Here is a 15948-nt window from a genome sequence, read left to right on the forward strand (position 1 = left end):
AACGGGAGAGGCCACAGCAGTGAGAGGCCCGCGTACCGCAAAAAAAAAAAAACAAAGAAACATAGATTCATTCTTTCCTGACGTTTCCATTAAAGATGTAGCTCCTTCCAGAAAGAAACCATTTCCATTTATATTTCTGTTAAATGAAAAAATTATTTTTTTTACCTAAAGCCAAATGAAGTAGAAAATAAGCAGGTATGGAAGCTTTCTAAATTTATTTCTTTTCTAAATCTTGCTAAGACAGTCTTAGTGGTTTATACAAATTTGTTATTTTCTTAGGGAGGAAATATGCTGACTAGGGATCTTATATGCTTACCTCATAAATTATACCCAGTTGACTCGTGTTGCTTCTGATTCAGTCACCGTTTACTGAGAGCCACCTATGGCCTCAAGGGGCTGAGGCGCAAAGGAAGAAACCTTTGGAGTATGTGTGGCCAGAGGATGCTCAGGAAGCTTCAGAGTGAAAAGGGGGAGGCTCCCGGGCAGGAGCCTCATTATCACTCATTAGGACCAAAGCATGGGATGACAACAAAAGATGAATCTAGAAAGGTCAACTGAAGCCAGGCTATAGTATGTGGGCTCAATCCTATAGGCCAAGGAAGCTGGAAAGGAGGAAACTGACAGGACAGATTTCAGTTTTATAAAGACAAAAAATGGGGACACTTTGAATAGATCAGAATATCCAGGGATAATAAAGAAGGGTGACTCAACTGCTGAGAGCCTCCATATCTTGACTTCTCCCTGAAAATGAATCTTCCATATCTTTAAAAGGCAGGCAGGCAGGAAGGGAGAGAGCAAGAGACAGAATAAAGAGACAGAGAGAGAGACAGAGAAAGAGACAGAGAGACAGAGAGATCTGACACCAAGTTTGGAGGCTAGCAGGCATGCTTTGTGTCTTTCCAATCTTCAGGATTAGGATAAATTAAAGGTACTTGAAAATCATTTAACTCACAACTACCAAGTTTAAGATGTCTTAAAGAATATTTTAAGTTTATATCTTGGACCTTCAGTCAAAAATTTCAGAAGGACTTTTCTCCATTTTGTAAATTTGTGAAGGGATACAGATGTAGTAGAATTGTTTTCAATGAAGCACCAGATAATAATTATATGCTAAATAAACTTGCTTCAGTTTCTCCAGAAATATGTCTGTAACTTTTTTTTTTTTTTTTTTTTTTTTTTTGGGTTATGCGGGCCTCCTTCTGCTGTGGCGTCTGTAACTTTAATTGTGCATTGTATTCAATTTTTAAAACTCCAAAAAGGACAATGTGCTTATATTTCTTTCCTTTTAGCCTTGTGAAACTTGTTTATATATTAATGGAACAGTGAGTATCCTAATGCTTTAACAAAAGTAATGTAAGTAATGCTGGAGTATCACAAATTATAATATGGACAATGTTACATGAAGGAGGTCCATACTGTCCATGATCCTTCATTCCCAGTATTGTCACCGTATACCTTGCTATACCCAATACTCACATGGCCCCTGTATTAGTCAGGGTACTCCAGAGAAACAGAATCAGTGAGATATGTGTGTGTGTATATATATATATATAGAGAGAGAGAGAGAGAAAGAGAGAGAGAGAGAGAGAGAAAGAGGGGGGTACGTGGGAGAGAGAAAGAGATTTATTTTAAAGAATGGCCCACGCAGTCATGAGGACTGACAGGGAGAGAGAGAGAGAGAGAGAGAGAGAGAGAGAGAGAGAGAGAGAGGGGGGTACGTGGGAGAGAGAGAGAGATTTATTTTAAAGAATGGCCCATGCAGTCATGAGGACTGACAGGTCTAAAACCTTCAGGACAGGTCAGCATGTTGGAGAACCTGGGAAGTGTGAATGTTTCAGCTCAAGTCCAAAGACAGTCTAGAAGCAGAATTCCCTCTTCCTCAGGGAACTTCAGACTTTTTTCTCTTAAGGCCTTCAACTGATTGGATGAGGCTGACCCACATAATGGAGTGTACCCTGCTTTACTGAAAGTCTACTGATTTAAATGTTAATCTTAACTAAGAAATACCTTCACAATGACATTTAGACTTGTATTTGACCAAATATTTGAGTACCATGGCCTAGCCAAGTTGATACAAAGTAACTATCACAGCCCTCCAAACACTGTCAGGCTGTATGGAATATAATTGTCAAAGAAACCAAGCTGTTGCTAAGCCCAATTTTTTTTTTTTTTTTTTTTTTTTTTGGCCGCACTCTATGACTTTTAGTATCTTAATTCCCTGACCAGGGATTGAACACAGGGCCACGGCAGTGAAAGTGCCAAGTCCTAACCACTGGACCACCAAGGAAGTCCCCCAAATTTTAAAATTGATACTTGTATCTTCTCAAAACTAATAGCTACTATTTACTGAGTTCTCATTGTGTGCTACACTGTGTTTTCTTCTTTGTTACCTTCTCTCAATTAATTCTCACAGCAAGCCTCTGAGGAAAGGTTTATGACCCCTCCCCCCCCACTTTACAGAAAGTACAAACTACTTACCTGACTGAGGCCAAAGAGCTAGAAGCAATGGGACAGGGTTTGAGCACTGATTTTTCTTATGCTACAGTCTACAGTCTTAACCACTCAATGAAGCCACCTTTCAGTTCTCCACCAGCCCTGTCTGGATAAGTGATAAGACACTGAGAATTTTCCCTAGAGTCAAAAAACAATGTAAGCTCAAGGCCATCCTTTGGTGATTTTCACAGACTTAGACTTGGCATGCCAGTTAGTTTCACACCAGATACCTAAATTCACACACACTGTGCTATTCTCCTACTAAGAAAAGACCTTGAATCTCGTGTTTTTTTTCTCCCTCTTAATCAAAGCAGGTAGAATTAAAGTCACAGAATTTCACTAAAACTTTGCTTCAATCAGCTATGGTTAATTAGTAAGATGATCTGCTTCTACATGGGGTGATGAGAGTTTCTAAAGAGCTTAGAGATGAATAGTCATTTTTTAAAATTTTTTCACAAAAATAATTCTCTTCCTTTCAGATTGCATGTTTTTAGAGCCCAAGCTCAAGTATTAACCTAATAAGGAGTGATTCATTTCTATGAGGTTGGGCAATTTCCCCTCATTTCTGATGATTTGTTATTTTTATATTGATTTTTAAATACGTTTTATCAAATTAAATGCTAGGGAAATCACATTTTGCCTCTACCACTAAATTACCAGAAATAGGAGCAAATTTAATAAAAGTTCTGTTGCGCCATCTAGTGTCTAGAATTCAAATTGCATCCTTTAGAAACTGAAAAAGAGCGCCCTGCTTAATGGTAGGAAAGGAAAGACACCAAAATGAGAATGTTGGTACCACCAGTCTGTCAAGGAAAGCACAATACGCTGCTTTGGTAAAAATGGAGAACCCATCCCAAACAGGACACCTCACTGGGATCTGTGACTCATTGTCATTATATAGCAAGTAGAGCCTGGAAAGGCTGTGACTTCAATGATAGGAAATATCTGGAGAAAGAATTTTGTATGTGAGTGGCAGACTGAGCCAGGAATGAAATGGGAATGGCAAAATTATTTCTTCCCCTCACACAAGGATACCCTGGCAGTGACATCCTAATCACATATTTCCTCCCAAGGGCCTGAAATCAGAGCATTACAGGGAGGCTTACTACATTTCATTTTTAACTTTATTTTTAACCCTGGTGGTAAATGTAATACAGTATTGTGGCTAGACTTTTTAAAGTATTTTGAACAATAAACTTATAACCCAGATGAACTCCATTCAACTACACATACTGAGCAGTTACTCTGTCCAAAGCACTAGTGGGGTACCCCAAATACTGCATGCATATAGTCCCTGCTCTCCACTGCCTCCCAGAAGTGTGGGGAAATTCTATATAAATAAGATGACATCCTTAGCTGTTCTGTGATAATTCAGTGACTCAAAACATATAAAGTGTTTATCTCAATACCTCGGATATAGTAAGTTATATTGTTATTATTGCTACTATTACTGAGAAATAAAACTGATTCAGTCACAGGGGAGTTTTCACACAGGTAAGATCAGTGTGTAGCCGTGCTTGATCATAGGAAGATGGATTAGATTCATCCTCAGGGTTTCATCCAACTTGTGACTTCTCACTTTGACTATGTGATAATGAGGTTCCTAGAAAAATAGAATTATTGTCAGTTCTCAGGAAAGCTTGATGGAGATGACTTTACTTGTGTTTGCAAATGTTAAGCATAAGGTTGGGTCTGATATCACTTAGAATTCAATAAGTTATGACATCATAGTACCTTGCAAATTATTTATCACATTTGACTTTAGCATGGGTAACTGGATTCAGAATTCCTGCCCTAGACATATTACCCATCACCTGCTTAGTGGGAATGGAGTTTAAGATGGGACAAAGTATGTCCTTTTATAATAAACAAGGCTGAGCTGAGAAGAGCCCTGAAGACTGTTTATACTTGAGGGTGACTTAAAGTTACAGTGAGTTATATATTACTAATAATATCTTAAGTTCTTTTTCGAAGAACTTAAGGAGGAATGAGCCTAGAAATGAAGAAATCCTTTAGGACTGAGAAAGTAAACATCCAAAGGTAAATTTTACCAACTTTACAATTGTGTTCAGAGCTTGCAAGTATTAAAAGAAGAACTTCCTGGGTATAGGAACCATCATCTAAAGTATAGGTTATGTTTTGAATAAAAATAAAATTTCTCCCAACTTCATTCAAATCTCCAGAAGCCTTATTCAAATCTGTAACACAGTTTTTATACAGCACTGAATTTCCCATTGTTGAAAATGGAATAATTTCTAATAACTTCATTCTATACATCAGTCCATATTTATTTAGTGCCTGGCATGCCCCATGCCCTGGCAAGACCCTGGGCATATGGAAGCGACTAATATACAAATTTTGCCCTTGAGTTGCTCAGAATGTAGATCCAACACACACACACACACACACACACACACAGATGAGTCTCTTCCTCTGACACCTCTTGCATGTGTGACCTTAGCGAAATAGTCAATAGACTGCCTGAGCCTGTTCCCTCATCTAAAAACCAAGAGTGTTAACAATATATTAATTAATGCCAAGCATCACAGGAGGATGAAAGAATTAAACAGATGAAAATAAGAAAATAAAATGTAATACAAATGTTGTGTTAATACAATGTTAATATTGACATTCACACAGGTACTCTCACTTCACGAAAAAAAAAGGAACTTTTTTGAAACAATGACTGTGCTCTGACTTTCTGTGAATCAGAAGTTTTCCTAATTACTTCTATAAAGGAAATGGAGCTGCATTATAAAGAAAAAAATGCTAGCCCTGGGATGTAATTCTTTTTTATCATATGATAATGGAGCACACTGTATCTCAAGAAAATAGTCATTTTGGGGGGGAGGGAGGAGATAATTGTTCTCAAATACATCATAAAACATAATGACTTCGTAAGGCAATCTTGATTTCACTAAGCCAAAATACAGAAAGGAAGGATCTAGTCATAAATCACAGCTGCCCCAAGGCTGTTTGCACCTGTCCACAAAGCAATCATTAGGGGAAAGAATCACTTAGTTGATGAAGCTTAAATTGTAATTTTTTTATTACATACAACTGCTATGTTCTGTTTACATAGCTAATACATATTCTATGCAAGTACATTGATTAAAAACTCATATTTATAATGGTTTAAATGTTTTTCTCTGAGGAAATCCAAGCCATAAGCTAACAGCTCTCCATGTAAGTATTTGGGCATTTCTACTGAGGAAAATACTAATTGTTTGTCAATCTATTTTAAGGCTCATCTCCTAATTTGTTCCAACACTTCCATTAATTGGGTTTCTTTATAGTGCTTTCTGCCAGTGAGCTAACCTGAAAGATAGAAGAGAAAAGATGAAATGTGTTCCTTCTCAGAGGATTTTGTTCCTACAAACAATCTTGGGATGTGTATTTTACTTTATTTTTATTAATATTAATAAAAGTTGAAGTCTCATCAATTTTTCTTGCTAGTTCTATTCTCCTTTCTTCCTCCTCAGAGGTGGCCACTAAGATGATTTTAAGGATATCCTTCCAATTCTCATTTTTATTTTACTTTTTATCTATATAAACATCAATGACAGGTAGTATTATTTTGTACAGATTTTTTCATAGTTGGAGTCATAATGAATATATTCTACAGCTTGCTTTTGTGCAGACCACATTATTTGTTGAATTCAATCACATCTAGAGAGAGAGAGAGAACTGATTTATTGATTTTAACCACTTTATGGTATTGCAACCTACAAATATTCAATATTTTTACCTGTCCACAGATTGCCATTTTGTTGTTTCCACTTTTTTCAGTACTGAAATTAATACTGCCACTCACATCTTTGTACATTTATGGAATTATTGCCATAGTCAAACAGCATTTAAAATCATTAGTAATTCCTATGAATGAATACAATTTAATACAGTTGGGAATTTTCATCAAAGTTCATTCCAGCAGGAATTGTTCAAGGAATGGAAACTTTATTTTAGCCTACAAATTATTATTAAAAGTTAATGCTGAAACAATCAATCAAACTGTGCTTGTGAAAGTAAATGTAGTGGGGTTTTTTTTAATCTTCTCTTTCTGATCATTTATAATGCTATTATTCTCCATGGATATAAGTGATTGAGAGTTACCTTCATTGAAATGATATTCTAGACATGTTTAAGCTTAAGAACTTCCAAATATATTTCTAATGAATTTTCTCTAAAATATCAAGGACACTAACTTTCTTTAGTGGGCGGAATCTTAAAATCAAGCCAGTTTGTGTTTTTTCCTAAGAGAGTTCTGCGTGATCAGAACACCAGTTTCTGAAATGAAATTACTGTGAATCAATGACAGCATTAAAAGAAGTAGGGCACATGAGCCATATATTTAGAGAATTTTTACTAAAAACAAAATAACAATTTTTAGAAGGAAATTAATCTTTGTCATTTGCCTTAGCAAATATGATAACCTATGAGACATGGTAGGGATAAAATAAATTAAAATTATATACTTTGCACAAAACAAACACATGATAAGGAAAGAAAATGTACATTTCACTATGCCTAAAAGGACCTTTGTTCATCTTTGCAGGTACAAATCATACTCATCTTCAAATGACTCAAATTGTGTCACCCACACGAGCACCTTCTTGATGCTTCCCCTCTCTCTCATCCCCACTCCAAGACAGAAGTAAAAGCCCCATAAAAGTTTTATGGATACCTACCTGGGACATCTTATGATATGATTAACTTTTACTACAAATTATACCTTTTCTGTTTACTTAAAACCTTATCCCAACTAGACTTACTCTCTGTCATCTCTGATTGCACCAAGGGCATTGTTCAAAGCCTTGCTCATAGCAGCTTTTATGAATATTTGTTGGATTGTATTAAGAAGGTATTCCTGTTGGCATTTGCCTTTCTTTCTATCCGAGAGAACCAAAAGCTATAGTTTCTCAAATAAATTTTTAAAATTCTAACTTCAAGTTCATCTGAATGCTTCTCACCCATGGCTACTTGAAAATACTTCAATCATAAATCATTAACTCTCCTTATCAGTCAAGCAACCCCAAGGTTTAAATTTCATATGGATCTAGGTCAAGTGTTTGCTACTAAAATCATTATGGAAACCTGTGATTGCTAAAGAAATAATTAGCCAATCCACAAACTGGGGGTAGGTCCTTTGCTTTTCCGCCTCCTTCCTCTGCTATGATTAGGATTAGTTCTCTGCAAAATAATAATTTCCCCTAAGGGAAAGACAAAAGGAAAGCTGCTACATGTTAACAGCTCTGAGAGGAAAAAATAAAAATATTTGATGAAAGCAGAAGATTCAAAATCGCTATGTAAAGTGAGATTTTTGAAGCATCTACAGATTTTTTACCTTTAATATAGATAAATTACAATTATTTAGACAGAAAACAAATATAGACACATTTTCTAACAAATCAAATTTGTTTCTTACACTATTGAAGTGGATATGAACAGTCATTCGTTTAACAGATACTGTTTTTATATCTCTCATGTACAGTTACTCTGCCTTTAAGAAGATGACAATTAAGTTGGGGAAGAAAAACAGACAAGCTTGCAAAGTTAAATAATAATATCTAACAATAGTATGAAAGATGTCATTAAAAAGAAAAATATTCAGCAAAGATTTTTATCTGTCAGTGTTAATATATTAATAATCAATCGTTCACTATCATATTACTGTAATCTTTAATACCTATCATTTACTAAGCATTATGTTAAGTTTTATATGAGTAAAATTTTACCATTATGGGGCTTCCCTGGTGGCGCAGTGGTTGAGAGTCTGCCTGCCGATGCAGGGGACACGGGTTCGAGCCCTGGTCTGGGATGATCCCACATGCCGCGGAGCAACTAGGCCTGTGAGCCACAACTACTGAGCCTGCACATCTGGAGCCTGTGCTCAGCAACAAGAGAGGCCGCGATAGTGAGAGGCCCGTGCAGCGCGATGAAGAGTGGCCCCTGCTTGCCACAACTAGAGAAAGCCCTCACACGGAAACGAAGACCCAACACAGCCCTAAATTAATTAATTAAAAAAAAATTTTACCATTATGAGATTAGTAACATTTTCACCCCCATTTAACAGATTAAGAAAATGAGGGCATGAGATACATAGATACATAGCAATAAGTAGTGGAAACAGGATTAAGACCTGAATATATCTGACCAGGATCTAAGTTCTAGCCATCATATCATAGGTATTTTTTTTCTAAATTTTGGGTCAAGACAAGTCCATATCCACCAGCAACTAATATTTTAATGTTAACACAGACAACATCTATTACTGTTTATTTCCATTGCATTTTAAAATCAATTGGAATATTGGCCTTTTAGCTGTGTCTATGAGAATTATTTTTCTCTATTATTTTTTGTTTAGGGTTGTGATACACAGATGATTTATGACATGTTGCTAAGATTGAAATCCATTGTCTATTTACCTGGTGACTTTGTCTGCAAAAAGGTGAGTTCATGCTATTTTTCTAATGCATGACTAATAAATACATCTGAGGAGTTCAGACATAAGTCAAGAGAATAGTTTAAACAAAATTTGTCCAGGGTGAATTCCATAGTATGGAAATAATCATGATATACAATTCTGTAAAACTATAATGTGCTCTCAGATTCAAAATGGAACAAGACAATATGGATTTCATTACTTATAGGATATAAATGTGGGTGGTCTGAAAAGTTGCTTTGTGTAAATGTAAATCATCAATTGTCACACCCCATTAATTCCAAATACTTAAGGTGGAGGGAAAAGTTACAGAAGTGAAAGGTGGTTCTGTCCTTTTTATGTCTTCAGCAAACTATCAGTTACCTCCATTTAGCTCACCCAGTTAGTAAATAATCAATGCCATTTAAAAAAAAATTTTACTGTGTTTTTTATGATTACATGTTCATTATTTTTAAAATGGGAAACACATAAAAGCACAAAGATAAAAACTCCACCACCCAGAAATAACCACTATTAATATATTTCAACCTATGTTTTTATATCGATTGATGGATAGTTAGAGCTTGTTTTATAAAATTGGCACCATACCTCGCTTATGTTTGCAACTTGTTTTGTCATGTCACAATATATCATGGGAACATATTATGTATTATTAAGTAATCTACAACATCCTTTTTAAAGCTGCATAATATTCTAGTCTATGAATATATCATAATCAATTTCCAAGTGTTTGCTATTACAAATAACTCTAAAATAAACAATTTTGCACATCTCTGATTACTAACTCAAAGGGGGAGAGAAGGAATGATGACCTTGGGACCTTGAGATACACCTTGAGATATTAAATCAATAGTGAAGGCAATAATCAAAATAAAAAGTAGAGAAAGATGAACAGTTCAAAGAAATGAGAGACGATCCAAAACCCTGGGGAGTTCACACACGTGAGGGTAAGAAGTACTTATATCATTCCAAAATAATGTGCTAAGTGTAATGGTAGAAGTAAGCACAAGCTGTGGTAGGACACAGAATAAGGACACTTCTGCACTGGGGTACTGGCAAGATTTCCTGGAGAAGATGCTGGTCAAGCTAAGTCTTGAAAAATGAATCAGCATGAACCAGAAGAAAGAAGAAGCAGGCATTCCAGATAGAGGAAAGAATTCACATGAGTCAAGGCAGAAAGGAAGGGACTCTGTCTTCGGAGGGAGTGTATGGAACTACAATAAGTCAAAAGCTAGAAAATTTTAGTATCATTTATTCAGTGAAACTCAATAAATAATTTTGAAATACTATGGGCCAGGCACTGTGCTGGGTACTGGATATATTCAGCAGTGAGCATAAAAAGGTGGTTCTTGTCCTTCAAGGGCTTACAGTCTAGTGCCAGGGTATTCAAGTCACAGTGCATCAGAATCACCTGAATTTAGAAATCTGGGCTCCATCTGCAGTAACTTAATTGGTCTGGGTGGAGACCACATATCAATATTTTTAAAGCTCCCAGATGATTATAAATTGAGCCAAAGTTGAGTATCACTGGCCTGATGGAAGAGACAAACAATAAACAAATAAAATTAATGTGTAACTCCAAAATGTGCTAAGTTCTATGCAGCAAAAACAATTTGCCAGGAGAGTGCGTGGTGGCAAAGGCACTTACTTTAGATTGGGGGACTCAGACAGGGGGAGATTGTCAAGCTGTCAGGCATGATCTTTGTGAAAATCTGAAGAGAAATAGTTCTCTAGTTTTTAAAAAAAACAACAAAACTGGAGAGGACACTATTTTATTTATTTATTTTTTGCGGTATGCGGGCCTCTCACTGTTGTGGCCTTTCCCGTTGCGGAGCACAGGCTCCGGACACGCAGACTCCGGACACACAGGCTCAGCGGCCATGGCTCACGGGCCTAGCCGCTGCGCGGCATGTGGGATCTTCCCGGATGGGGGCACGAACCCGTGTCCCCTGCATCGGCAGGCGGCCTCTCAACCACTGCGCCACCAGGGAAACCCCAAGGAAGCCCCAAGAGGACACTATCTTAGATGAAGACTTGGGACCATGAGGCAGGACAGAACTTGACTTATTAAAGGAATGGAAGCAAATGATCAGCTAGGATAATGGTGAAAGACAAAGTCAAATAGAGTGAAGGTACTTTAAGGCATCCAGGTAGAGATACCTAGTGCCCAGGTGGAGATCAGTCTAGTCTGTGAGAGAGGACAGAACTGGATGTAAATCTTTGGAAACCGGCATATGATGGAAACTGATATCATAAGAAGCTCAAGAAAAGGTAAATAAAGAAGACCAAGGCTGTAACTTTGAAGAATACCAGTATTTATGGAAGAGGTCAGTGAAGAAGAATGACAGAGGGCAACTAAGAGCTGCCAGAGGTAAAAGAGGAAAAATAGAGGAGAGATTGTGATATTAATGAAACCAGGAATCGAGAATCCCACACAAATTAGTCCAGATTAAATGTGGGCATACTGATGATATAAAATCATTTTCATTAAAATGGAAAATACAAACCACAGCTCAGTTTAAGGACCCCTTTAGGGCAGTGATGCATTTAGGATGACATGGCCTTAATGCACCAAAATGGCCTTTCAATTTGTTCCAATAGCAGCAGGGACTGAAAATTGAGATAACTCATAGAAACTTTAGCATCCGGGCCCAAAAGCAGTGAAAATTTGCTTAACAAAGTGTGAAATGCAGAGTAGATGCAGCGTTCTCATTTCTAATTTCTTCCTCACATCGCATCCATCACTCAATAATAAAAACAGATCAGTTAACACAAATGAAGGAAGGAAGAAAATAAGCAGGGGGAAGAGCAGAAATGAAAAGACATGAGACTCCAAGCCACATTTCTTTGTTTCTTTTTTTAAGAAGGGATTTTTTAGGGCTTCCCTGGTGGCGCAGTGGTTGAGAGTCCGTCTGCCGATGCAGGGGACACGGGTGTACCACAAAAAAAAAAAAAAAAAAAAAAGAAGGGATTTAATTAAGAGTAGACATAGACAGAGATGAAAAGTTGTTACTTGTCCAGATTTTATACAGCCAAATTCAGCTTTGTTTTTTATCATTTCCCCAAATCATTGCAGGAAAAGGAAAGAAAAAAAAAAAGAAAACATGTTCCGTTAGCAGTTGTTTAAATAATTGAAGAAATGGCAGGGTTCAGGACTGAGTTTGCTGACCTACCTAATCCTCTGGATGGCTCCTAAACTTACCAAGTGGGTAGCTTGGACTGCTTCAAAGAGTATTTAGGAATTTTCCCAGGATTAATTTGCAAGAATTAATTTGAGTATCATAATGCCCCTGTCAGCCTTGGAAATAGCCTTCTACACAGGAACCCCGAAAATTTGAAGTGCTCTCTCACTAAGGGTTACCCCATTGTACATGAAGCGCTTGCATTTCTACACTTTCTCCAAATTAGTACATAAACCAACCAGAAGAGCTTGGTTTGATCTTATTTTGCACATGCTGTCAGACCTTGCTCTCTAAGGAATGTCTACTTCATTTGAATGCCAATTAAACTTGCAGGAAAGTCTTAAATTAGTCTAGAAATATGCAAGAAATAGTGGAAGTTTTGGTTCGTTGATTATGCCAGATCTCCTTGGAAAGTTATTGAAATGACCATTAAAAAATAATTAAAAGTGCTGAACTATATTTAAGTACCCATTATGTACTTCTACCTCCAGTCAGTTGTAATAACTGCCTTTGAAAAATCATTCCAGTTCCTTGAGAATTACTTCATGCAAAGAATTAAGGAATATGACCCTGTCCTAATCATTACTTCTTGGAGTATCTCTTGAAAAACTAATTTTCAGACACTTTCACTCATTTTTAAAATAATTCATAGATCATTTTAAAAATAATTCATAGATATTGTGTTGGTTTTAAAGAGCTCAGTCTTGATATTGGATTCATTAGATATGATCTGTACATATTATATAGTCAGGCGACATAGGTGTTGCTAATTCTAATGCTATCATCTGCCAGCCTCGTAAGTTTGCCCAAGACACTTAACTTTTCAAGTCTCTACTACCAATTTTTAAATAATAATGATATCTTTCCTATTTGACCTCACTCGGATTTTTGCAAGAAATAAGTGAGTTAATATCTATGAAAATACTTTGTAGCTATAAAGTAGCATGTTCCTTTTTTTAAAAAATTTATTTATTTTATTTTTGGCTGTGTTGGGTCTTCGCTTCTGTGCGCAGGCTTTCTCTAGTTGCAGCGGGCAGGGTCTACTCTTCTTTGGTGTGCGTGGGCTTCTCATTGCGGTGGTCTCTGTTGTTGTGGAGCACAGGATTTAGGTGCGTGGGCTTCAGTAGTTGTGGCACGCGGGCTCAGTAGTTGTGGCTTACAGGCTCTAGAGCGCAGGCTCAATAGTTGTGGCTCACGAGCTTAGTTGCTCCACGGCATGTGGGATCTTCCCAGATCAGGGATCAAACCCGTGTCCCCTGCATTGGCAGGCCGATTCTTAAACGCTGCGCCACCAGGGAAGCCTCAAAGTAGCATGTTCTGATAAAACAAACATAGGCATTAAAATAAGGAGCAATTAAAATCTGATATTATGATTTTAAAAGTACTTTGCAAATGCAAGATGTATTATTAGCACTGATAACAAGGAAGTAACTATAATTAGATCCATCTGTATTGGAATTTCTACTTAAATCTACATTTGGGAATAAATATACCTATTTATAGAAGGTATAAATACACAATGCAAAATTTAAATATACTTTTTGCATTGCTTAGTTAGGAGATATGCATTCTAGGCTTCCTTTTGCTTCTATTTACTATCATGGAGCAACGGTTACTCAGCCAAATATTAGCCAGTAAGCCAATCTGTGCCTTTATTTTCTTTCTGTAAAATGGAAATAATAATACCTACTCTAGCTTCCTCATAAAAGTCATGGGGAGATAAAATGAGAATTTCAGTGTCACAGATGTTAACTAAGAGGTAGAGTCTGAAAACTTTAAACTTAACCTAACAATTATAATACGACAATAAGTAATGTTCAGGAAAATAACCCTTGGTATTAAAGAACTTCAAAACTTCCCAGAGAAGAGCTGAATTATAAATTATTCATAAATGAGTGCCTATGTCCTAATTCCTATGCTCAGCACTGGAACAAAGTAGACATTGTCTCAGCCATTGCAGAGCATAAATTATAATCAACATTGATTAATCCTAAATTAATTTTAGTGTATTCTACTCCTTTGAAAATATAGTTAACAAGAATGTTTTATGAACACAAATAATCCAGCCCCCTCCTGAACCAAATATAAGAGAATTTATTGTATTAATGCTATTTTTAATAGCTCAGGGGGATCAAGACTCAACCCACTAAGAAATATAGGTACTGTTATCCAAATAGTTTGCCTAGTAGTATGAGAATTGGCTTATTTAAAGTTTAAAAGCTTTTCTTCACCCAAGTGCCATTTAGATCTCTTGTAAAACATATTTATGTTTTCTGGATCCTGGAGTGAGATGTGTTCCAAGGGTCCCACAACCACCCACTAGTTTGGTGATTTGCATGACTCAACATAAAGTTGTATTTATCACTTAAGATTTATTAAGGCAAAGTATACAGTGCAGGAACAGCAAGAAAAAGATATGCATAGACAAAGACTAGAGAAATCAGGTGCAGATTTCCTAGATCCTACTTCTGAGAGGCTCACATGGATGCATTTTTATCTCCTACTGTGGACCATAGAGACAGGGCAAAATATCTCTGCCTAGCAAAGCTCATCTAAGTCTTGGAGTCCAGAGTTTTTAAATGGGGCTGGTCACATAGCTTCATGACCAGTCATTGTTCAGACTCTAAACTAGATACCAAGCACACACCATAAATCTTTGTGTTTACATTAAACAGTATTGACAGCCTGGTACATCCTGCCACACTGCCTGAGGCATACAGAATAACATCATTAACCAGTGTCTATGTGAACATTCCAAGAGTTTAGTTCTCAAGGCATTGCTCAAGTGCCATTGCCCTGGCTCCAGAGTCCCCAGAGATAAACAAGACCTGAATAAAAGAACCTGCTGAAGGGAGGAACACTCCCAAAATCATTCCATGAGGCATCAACCTGATGCCAAAACCAGGCAAAGATGTCACAAAAAAAGAAAATTACAGGCCAATATCACTGATGAACATAGATGCAAAAATCCTCAACAAAATACTAGCAGCAAATTTACCATTGCAACAAAAAGAATCAAATATCTAGGAATAAACCTACCCAAGGAGACAAAAGACCTGTATGCAGAAAATTATAAGACACTGATGAAAGAAATTAAAAATGATACAAATAGATGGAGAGATATACCATGTTCTTGGATTGGAAGTAACAACATTGTGAAAATGACTCTACTACCCAAAGCAATCTACAGATTCAATGCAACCACTATCAAATTACCAATGGCATTTTTCATAGAACTAGAACAAAAAATTTTACAATTTGTATGGAAACACAAAAGACCCCAAATAGCCAAAGCAATTTGAGAAAGAAAAACGGAGCTGGAGGAATCAGGCTTCAGACTATACTACAAAGCTACAGTAATCAGGACAGTATGGTACTGGCACAAGAACAGAAATATAGATCAATGGAACAGGATAGAGAGCCCATAGGTAAACCCACACACTTAAGTCACCTTACCTTTGACAAAAGAGGCAAGAATATACAATGGAGAAAAGACAGCCTCTTCAACAAGTAGAGCTGGGAAAACTTGACAGCTACACATAAAAGAGGCCACAACAGTGAGAGGCCTGCGTAACGGAAAAAAAAAAAAAGAATGAAATTAGAACACTTCCTAACACCATACACAAAAATAAACTTAAAATGGATTAAAGACCTAAATGTAAGGCCAGGCACTATAAAACTCTTTGAGGAAAACATAGGCAGAACACTCTATGACATAAATCACAGCAAGATTCTTTTTGACCCACTTCCTAGGGTTAGGGAAATAAAAACAAAATTAGAACACTCCCTAACACCATACACAAAAATAAACTCAAAATGGATTAAAGACCT

General features: G+C 36.7%; 1 protein-coding gene across 1 annotated transcript in view; it reads left to right on the forward strand.

Moving 5' to 3' along the window:
• The window catches only part of CNGB3 (cyclic nucleotide gated channel subunit beta 3), a 157020-nt gene that overhangs the window by 118852 nt on the left and 22220 nt on the right, over positions 1-15948 (forward strand). Inside the window, 1 exon segment of the mRNA XM_024126962.2 lies at positions 8858-8941. Within this exon segment, the coding sequence (XP_023982730.1) occupies positions 8858-8941 (84 nt within the window).

This window comes from Physeter macrocephalus, chromosome 15 (genome assembly GCF_002837175.3).
Source record: "Physeter macrocephalus isolate SW-GA chromosome 15, ASM283717v5, whole genome shotgun sequence".
In the NCBI taxonomy this organism is placed as follows: Eukaryota; Metazoa; Chordata; class Mammalia; order Artiodactyla; family Physeteridae; genus Physeter; species Physeter macrocephalus.